Genomic DNA, 8,796 nt, shown 5'->3' on the forward strand with positions numbered 1-8,796 from the left:
GTCGTGGCATGGCCCCACACCAATTCATCCATCATCTGATACCTGGCCTGTGTGTCAAGGAGCAACAAGCCGAGGACTCCCTACTATTCCTGGCGCATTGGCTCAGCTCAGGTCCCCTCACTGGCGCTGCCTGTTGGATTGCCCCCTAGCCACCGGTTTGTCCATCTGGACCAGGATTTGAACCTGCTGTTTCCTGCTACAGACCCAGTGTGGCCTTTACCTTGTAACAGAACACGGCAAGCTTCACCCTCCAGCCCTGACCCCGGCAGCCTCCTCCGGCCTTGGTCTTGTTCATCATCATCTGGTGTGGACTCTTTCTCAGCTCCTCAAAACTCTTGAACTCTGTGCAGCTGATTTAGCTTTTGTTCATTTGTTTGTTTGTGTTTTGAGACAGGGTTTCTGTGTGCAGCCCTGGCAGTCCTGGAACTCATTCTGTAGACCAGGCTGGCCTCGAACCCAGAGATCCGCCTGCCTCTGCCTCCCAAGTGCTGGATAAAGGCGTGCACCACCACTGCCCTATGCGTGTATAGATGGGCTATAGAACAGATACGAGTTAGGCCAGGCGTGGTTGAGCACACCTTTAATCCCAGCACTCGGGAGGCAGAGGCAGGCGGATCTCTGGGTTCGAGGCCAGCCTGGGCTACAGAATGAGTTCCAAGACAGCCAAAGCTACACAGAGAAACCTTGTTTGGGGGAAAAAAAAGAAAGAAAGGAAGAAAGAAAGAAAGAAAGAAAGAAAGAAAGAAAGAAAGAAAGAAAGAAAAAGAAAGAAGAAAAGAAATATAGGTGCATTCACCTCTATTTCCTCCATCTGTGACCATAGAAGAGCAATTCTAGCACCAGGGAGGCTGAGACCAAAGGATCAGGAGTTCAAGACCAACCTGGGCTACATTATGAGTCCTTGTCTCAAACAAAACAACACAAAGCAAAACCCAAGTCACTACATTTAAAAAAATTCCCAGTAGGGTAGAAACAAACGGGAAGAAATATATCTGTGTTTCGTTCGGCTAACCTTCCCAGAACTCTGGCTGGAACACAGGAGGAGCCTTCAGCAAAGGTGAAAACAGGATGACCCTGGACTGCTGTCCTCAGCCCTGCCTCAGGACCTTCGCACGGCTGGTCCCCTCATCCTGGCATGGTCTTCCTTCTCAGCACGGTTCCTACCAGAACAATCTATCACATCTATCCTTCCCCACCCCGAGAACACACCCGCCCTTCACCAGTCTGTTTCTGGTATGTCACACCACCCTGAAAGGAGTCTGGGATGCATCAGGTGCTGGGCACATGCTTGCTGGTGAACGATCACCCGGCTGGGTAGGGGACGTGCTGTACACAGCCCTGGGCTCTGTGGAAATGGGGTGCTGTACTCTTCATTCCTGCTGCTGCTGGTGTTCTGTTTGCAGTCCTGGCTCCCTGGGGCCCACTCTGGCCCCGTGGCCCAGCTCAGCCGGCTCCCTGGGGACCTGTTCGGCTGACACTGGAGTCTTTCCTGGGCCATCCAGCCACCTGGCTGACACTTGATCTCAGCTCCACTTCCAGGCCAGCGTCCGGCCGACCAGCCTGGCTCGGGCCAGGCCCTGAGATCCTTGCGTAGGGACAAGGGGCTGTCTGTGTGGTGGTGGGAGGGTGTGGTGAGGCCAGGCCTCTGCCAACATACCGGCTGAGCTGTGAGGATTGGGGACAAGGCCTGGTTTGTGGCAGCAGCACCGCAGGGCGCAGGAGCCCACACCAGGCCCTGCTCACCATGGGGACCCTCAGCTGCGACCCAGCGGCCAGGTTGGCCACAGTGCCCCTGGCCCGACGGGTGGCCGAGGGCCACATTCCGGAGACTGGGCTGAGGAAGTCCTGTGGAATGGCCACCCTGGAGAACGGTTCGTGCTGGCCTGGTTGGGGAGGGCTCCTCCTGTCCTCCTTCTGGGGGCTCCTGGGATGTCCTAGAGTTCAGCAGAGGCAGTATGTGCAGGCAGGTCCACATGTCCTCTGGGGGGGTCTCTGGCCCTGCACAGTTGCCCTGCATGGGGACAGGTTGAGCGCAGTAGGGCAGAACCAGAGGGAGGAAGTCAGAGGGAGGGTACCTGTGGGGACTGCAGAGTGTGTGCGGGGGCTGCAGCTGGACTCCCAGCAGGGCAGACATTGGTGGAGGATTCAGGCTGTAGCCTGTGCCTCAGTTTCCCACCTAGGATGGAGTCACATCTACACCGGGTTCTGTCTCCCCACCTCTGAGGTGGCGTTTCTCTCTGTCCTGGGCTCGGTTTCCCTCCCTCAGTGGTTTCTATATCCCCGGCCTGCGTTTCCTTAGCCGTGGCAGTTTCTATACCCCGGCCTCAGTTTCCCCACCACTTGGTCTTTGTTTCTAGCCTTAGTTCCCTGTGTTATCCTGCCTTCCTTGCTCGTCTCTGCAGTCCTGTGACTCATGACTAGCTCACAATGGAGGTGTCGCTCAGTCCTCCAGCACCCCTCCCCCTGCTCTGCCATGGAGGTGGCTGGGGTCCAGGGTGGGACTCTTTGCCCAGCCTCTCAGGGTTCCGCGCGCCAGCTCTGATCCAGTCTCCGGGTCTTAGGCTCCGGACCTGGCCTGTACATCCTTCCATCCACCGTTGGCTACGTCAATCACGATTGCACCAAGGTAGCCAGTCCCGCCTACTCACTCGCTCGGAGGCCCAGTGAAGGTAAGGCCAGCTGAGGGGTACAGGGTCCATCCTTGGGCCTCCAGAGTCCCACTGAAGGAGCCACCAGGGTGAGCGACGCGGGGCAGGCGGGTCGGGTCTTCCTCCCCGCTGCTGTGCCCCGTTGGGTAAGTTGTTGCCTTCTCGTATCGCTCAGGCTGACTCTGAACTCCTGATCCTCCTGCCTCCACCTCCCAAACTCTGGGATCACAGATGTGTATCACCACATCTGGCCAGACACCATGATTCTGATGGATCAACAAGGACTGGGTGGCTAGGGTCAGGGTGTAGCCCAGTGGGTAGAGCACTAGCCTACCATGTGTAAGACCTTAGGTGTGATTAAAAAAAAAAGCCATAGTCTTGCTTGGTGTCCACAAAGCACTCAAACTGTATGAGTGCCTCTGTTGTCCCAAGGGCAGGGTGGTCTTTAGTGGCTGGCAGAGACGCAGGTGAGCAGGCACAGGAGCCTCTCTCTGACAGTCTTCAGTGTGTGGCATCCGAGCCCCATGGCAAGCTTTGAGTTCTCAGTGATGTTGGCTGAACACAGCAGCCTTTAGTCCCAGTGCTCGCTCCTAAAGCTGCTCTGAGGCCCCAGTGGACCGGACAGAGGCCATCTGGGTCCAGAACTGCTGTAAATACTTAGAGGCCGTGAGACAGAAGGCTGGAGGAGCCACTGAGCCTCTCCCCAAGCTGGAACAGGTGAGGGCCCCGGGTGGGCTGTGGGCTGTGCGGTCAGTGAGATGGAGGTGGGATGGGCCTGGAGATGGTATTGGCAACCCTTGCGAGTTCTTGCAGAGTGTGGCTCACAATCTCCTGTGACTCCACCTCCAGGGAACCTGATGCTGTCTTCTGGCCTCTGTGGGCCCTGCACCCACAGTGCACAAATTCTCCCCAACAAGTACACATCATTTAAAATGAAAAATGAAGTCTTAACTGGCTGTGGTAGTGCCCATCCTTAATCCTAGCACTTGGGAGGCAGAGGCAGGAGGATCTCTATGAGTTTGAGGCCAGCCTGGTCTACAGAGCAAGTTCTGGGACAGCCAGGGGGTCTTACACAGAGAAAAGTTTGAAGGGGGACCCAGGAGACGAGCCCACCAGGTGTAGCCTGCAGGTTGGGTGGGACACGCCCTGGTGGGTGAGCTGGGGTCTCTCATCACTGGGTAGGAAAATGGGAAGGAGGTTTGCCCATGCAGAGCAGGGGCTAAGCGCTGACAGTCCTGTTTCCCACAGGCTGAGGAGACAAGGGACAGGCATCTTCCTGTGTGTGACCCAGCACATATTGGTGGCTGTGACCCCATCTGCTCCTATCCTGGGAGTCATTTAGATTAGCTCTGAGCTAGGGGAGAGGTGGGAACAAATTCCTGTCACTCAAATAGGGGCATAGGGGTGTTTCTGAGGGCCATGATTTAACATTAGTGACCATCACAGAGGTGACAGGGAGGCTACTGTGTGTGCAAACATGGCCTGTGTGGGTGTGCACAGAAGCCCACACCTGGGTGGTACCTATGCACATCCTGGGACTCACTGAGGCTTCGAGAAAAACCTGGTGAGGTGTATCATTCACTCACAGGGCCCAGTATGGGTGCATCAACACTTACCATGCTGACTGAACTCCGATGCTCACCATGCACATCCAACAATCAGTGATCAGGCCAGGCATGGCGGTACAGACCTGTCATTTTGACAACGCAAAAGCTGATGCAGGAGGATCATGGGTTTAAGTAAAAAGGAGTGGAGCCCCACTTAGAATCCCCGGTGAGGGGGCTGAGGGCGTGGTCAGGGTGGAGCCCCGCCTAGAATCCCCAGTGAGGGGCTGGGGGCGTGGTCAGGGTGGAGCCCCTGCCTAGAATCCCCAGTGAGGGGCTGGGGGCGTGGTCAGGGTGGAGCCCCGCCTAGAACCCCCCAGTGAGGGGCTGGGGGTGTGGCCAGGGTGGAGCCCCGCCTAGAATCCCCCAGTGAATGGCTGGGGTATGGCTAATGGGGAGAGCTCAAGACTACCATTTATGAGGGCCTGGGTTCCATTCCCACATAGACAACTGTGAAAATAGTGACCAGCTGTGGCTTCAGTGATCTCTGCCTTCCATGTTGACGTGAAAATGTGGGTCAGGCAGGCTGAGCCATCTCAAGGGTGACTCAAGGTGACTCCCTGTGAGCAAAGGCCCTGCAGGGATTGGCATGCCCTGCACAATCCCTCTGCTTGATCCCTTTCAGGAGCATCTGTACTTCCCAGGCTGGAGCCAAGGTTGAGATATACCTCAGGCTCTTGGGAGGCTCTGGGCCGGGTGTGGGGAGCCCTTAGCTCAGGGCACCTTTGGGATTCTGGGTCCTTTCCCCAGCACCTCTTCAGGATTCCAGCCCAGGACCTGTCTATTTCTTGGACCCCAAAGTTACTCGATTTGGCCGTAGCTGTCCTCCTGCTTACTCCATGCAGGGCCGGGGCAAGATTCGAGGTGAGTACGGTGTGTGTGTGGTGGGAAACGGCCTCTTGTGGTCTTGGAGACTGTTCTCTTCCCGCATGATTGGAGCTCTGAGAACTTCAATGTTTGCAAGGATAAAACCCGAGTTTCAGATGAAGGGTCACTACTCCACTCCCACAGCCTTGAGCTGAGGTGGCAGCACATGGTGACCCCGCTGCCTAGGGGCAGGGAGGCCTGGCTCTGGCCCCTTTTGTTACCCCGACTTCATGGTTCCAGAGGAATGCTCAGACACTTGATTTTATTCTCTGCATGTGTTCTCAATCCATCCATTCATCTACCCACCCATTCATCTACCCACCCATCTATCCATTTTATGTCCATCCATCTATCCATCCATCCATCCACCCACCCATCCATCTACCCATCCACCCATCTATCCATCCACCCGCCCATCTACCCATTCACCCATCCACCCACCTACCCATCTACCATCCATCTACCCAGCCATTCATATACCCACCCATCCATCTATCCTATGTTCACCCATCCATCCATCCATCTATCCACCCACCTACCCACCCACCCATCAACTCACCTATCCACCCACCCACCCACCCATCCACCCACCTACCCATCTACCATCCATCCACCCAGCCATTCATCTATTCTATATCCATCCATCCACCCATCCATCCACCCACCCACCCACCCACCCATCCACTTACCCACACATCCACTCACCTATCCATCCATCCATCCGTCCGTCCGTCCGTCCGTCCGTCCATCCATCCATCCACTTACCCACCCATCCATCCACCCACCCACCCACCCACTCACCCACCCATCCACCCATTCACTCACCACCCGTCCACTCACCTATCCATCCATCCATCCGTCCATCCGTCCGTCCGTCCGTTATCCATCCATCCACCCACCCACCCACCCATCCACCCACCCACCCACCCATCCACCCACCCACCCACCCATCCACCCACCCAGCCATCCACTCACCCACCCATCCACTCACCTATCCATCCATCCATCCACCCATCCATCCATCCGTCCGTCTGTCCATCCGTCCATCCATCCACCCACCCATCCATCCACCCACCCATGCATCCATCCACTTACCCACCCACCCATCCATCCATCCACCATCTACCCACCCATCCATCCATCCATCTATCCATCCACCATCCACCCATCTACTCACCTATTCATCCATCCATCCATCCATCCATACATCCATCCGCCCGTCCATCCACCCACCCACCCATCAACTCATCTATCCATCCATCCACCATCTACCCATCCATCCATCCACCATCCACCTACATAGCCATTTATATACCCACCATCCATCTATTCTATGTCCATCCACCCATCCATCCACTCATCCACCCATGCCGCCACCTTCCTCCTCACCCACTCATCCATCTCCCTGTGCTCCATGACTCTGCTCAGCTTTCCCTCACTGCCCCACCCCAGCTCTTTAGTCACACTAATGCTGAGTCAAATACAGGACAGAAGCAGCTTAGACATTTTTAGTGAACTCCCCGGTGGACACAGGCCCACCTTAGTAGTCCATCTCAGGGTGCCCAGATCTTCAGAGAGGATAATCTGGGTGATCACGTGGCCCTGGAGGGGTAGAAGGTACCACTGGTGGGCGTGGGGTGGTTGGAGGAAGGGGTGGAAGCGGGAGCCTTTGCTGGCTCAGGGCCGGGAGTATCAGGCAAAGAATGCAAGTGTGAAGAACGCTCCTGGGGGAGACTCTGGGTCTGCATGACCTGTGGCGCAGGTCAGGTGAGGCCTCCATCTTGTGCCAATGCTCATTCATTCTCCAGGTCTGGAGGTGACGCCAGGCCCTGGGGCCTACAGCCCCGAGAAAGCGCCCCCGGTACGCCAGCGGAACCCCCCAGCTTTCACTCTGGGCTCCCGCCTCCGACAGAAGCCCCCGGACGCCTCTGTTCCAGCCCCCAATGCCTACACCATGCCTCCCCTCTGGGGATCACAGATCTTTATCAAGCCTAGCAGCCCCAGCTACACAGTTGTGAGCCGCACGCCCCCAGCACGCCCCCCTCAGGATCCCTCCGAGATTCCAGGCCCTGGGCAGTACGAGAGTCCTGACCCCAACACCTACCGGCAGCGTAGGCCGGCCTTCAGCATACTGGGGAGACCCCGAACCCCGCGGCCCCTGGAGGAGACACCTGGTCCTGGTACCCACAACCCAGAACAGGTCACCGTGAACCGGGCCCGGGCTCCAGCATACACCATGGGCATCCGTCATTCAAAGCGGGCGTCTACCATGGCAGGGTACACCAAATACTGATGGCTGCCGGGTACAGGGAGCCGGGGCCCTTTCTGGGCCTAGCTTCTTCAGAATGGGGCAAAGAGGTGCCTCCCTCCCCTTCTGCAGTCCAAGGTCCTTGGAGGCCACTTGATCTCTCTGTCCCTGGGGCCCATGACCCAAGGCCCCATCCAGGGTGAGGGTGAGCCTCCCTCCAGGGCCCCAGTTTCTTTTCCCAGGTCAAGCCAGGCCAGGGAGAGGTGTCCCTTCCCCTGGCTGGACAGGGAGCTGTGTGTCCTAGAATTCAACATCTAGGCCACTTGGGTTTCTGCAGATGAGGCAGGAGACTTCTCCTGGAGGTGGCCCTGATACCTCTGCCCTCTCTACACCACCCTCTAGAGTTGCTTGCCAATAAATCGCCCATCAACAGCTGGCAACACCGTGCACATTGGTTTATTTAGCATTTCCAGTCGCGCCACAAAAGAACATTAAACACTGCCCTCCAGGCCCACAACTTTACCGACCTCTCCCAGTTCAGGTGGGGCAAATGGAAGCCCTGGCACCAGGAGCCTGGATTTGGATTGTGGGACCTCCTAGGTTCTTGGGAAGGGGTACTGTAAACTGGGCTTTGAAGGATGTGTAGGAGTTTAAAGTATTACAGTATGATCTACTGTCATTTGTACCGCGGATTAAAGAGTAGAGCCAACGCTCCCTACAACCTCTCCATTCAGATGGAAGGACACACGGTGGATGGGCACCTAGACCCGGAATGCCGTGGTCCACACTCCATACAGCCAGATCCCACAGCCCCCTTCTCAGACCTCAGCCCAGCAACATTTCTCCTCCACCCAAGAGCACCAAGGGCTTGCTGGTGTGCCTTTGTTGATGCCGCTGAGCATCCCCGCCCGCGCTCCCCGCCCCCTTCGCAGGCGGTGATCTAGTTTCTCTCCTCATCGATCCGGCTGGCCTTGCCCCTCCTCCGCACCCCGCCCCGCCCAGCCCTCTTCTCTTTGTTTCCCGTCAGGACTGTCCTGGGTAGGGCGCAGGGGAGGAGGATGACGACACCCCCTTTCCCTCACAGAAGGAATCCCCTCGGGGTCCGAGGGAGGCATCTCAGAGGTCCCTTGAACCTGGGATGGAACTGGTGACTCCAAGAACCGATGCGTGTCCTTGGCTGACAGCCTGGGAGCCAGGCCAGGCGCCAGAAGAGGCGGCCTGTGTTGACCCTCAGACCCTTCTACCGCAGCCCCACCTGCGGTGTCCTGGGCACCTGAGGTACTTCCAGGCCTCAGTTTCCCTTTAAACCTCGTCCTGCCTCCATCCAGGCTTCAGTTTTCCCACTAAACAGTAAAACAGGACAAGGTCCAGGTGGAGGGGGCAAGGGGAGGAACCTCTGAGTTCGAGTTCTCTAGTCCTGGACCCCGGC

At 57.1% G+C, this 8,796-nt stretch overlaps 1 protein-coding gene across 1 annotated transcript; it reads left to right on the forward strand.

Annotated features, from left to right (window-relative positions):
- The first annotated feature begins 1,744 nt into the window (after nt 1-1,744).
- On the forward strand, nt 1,745-7,807 carry Cimap1d (CIMAP1 family member D). The gene is made up of 4 exons (XM_059251727.1): nt 1,745-1,871; nt 2,562-2,669; nt 5,003-5,116; nt 6,928-7,807. The coding sequence occupies exons 1-4, from the start codon at nt 1,745-1,747 to the stop codon at nt 7,410-7,412; spliced, it is 834 nt and encodes a 277-aa protein (XP_059107710.1). The 3' UTR covers nt 7,413-7,807.
- The last annotated feature ends 989 nt before the right edge of the window (nt 7,808-8,796 follow it).

The sequence above is a fragment of the Peromyscus eremicus genome, unplaced genomic scaffold, assembly GCF_949786415.1.
Source record: "Peromyscus eremicus unplaced genomic scaffold, PerEre_H2_v1 PerEre#2#chr22_unloc_1, whole genome shotgun sequence".
NCBI lineage: Eukaryota > Metazoa > Chordata > Mammalia > Rodentia > Cricetidae > Peromyscus > Peromyscus eremicus.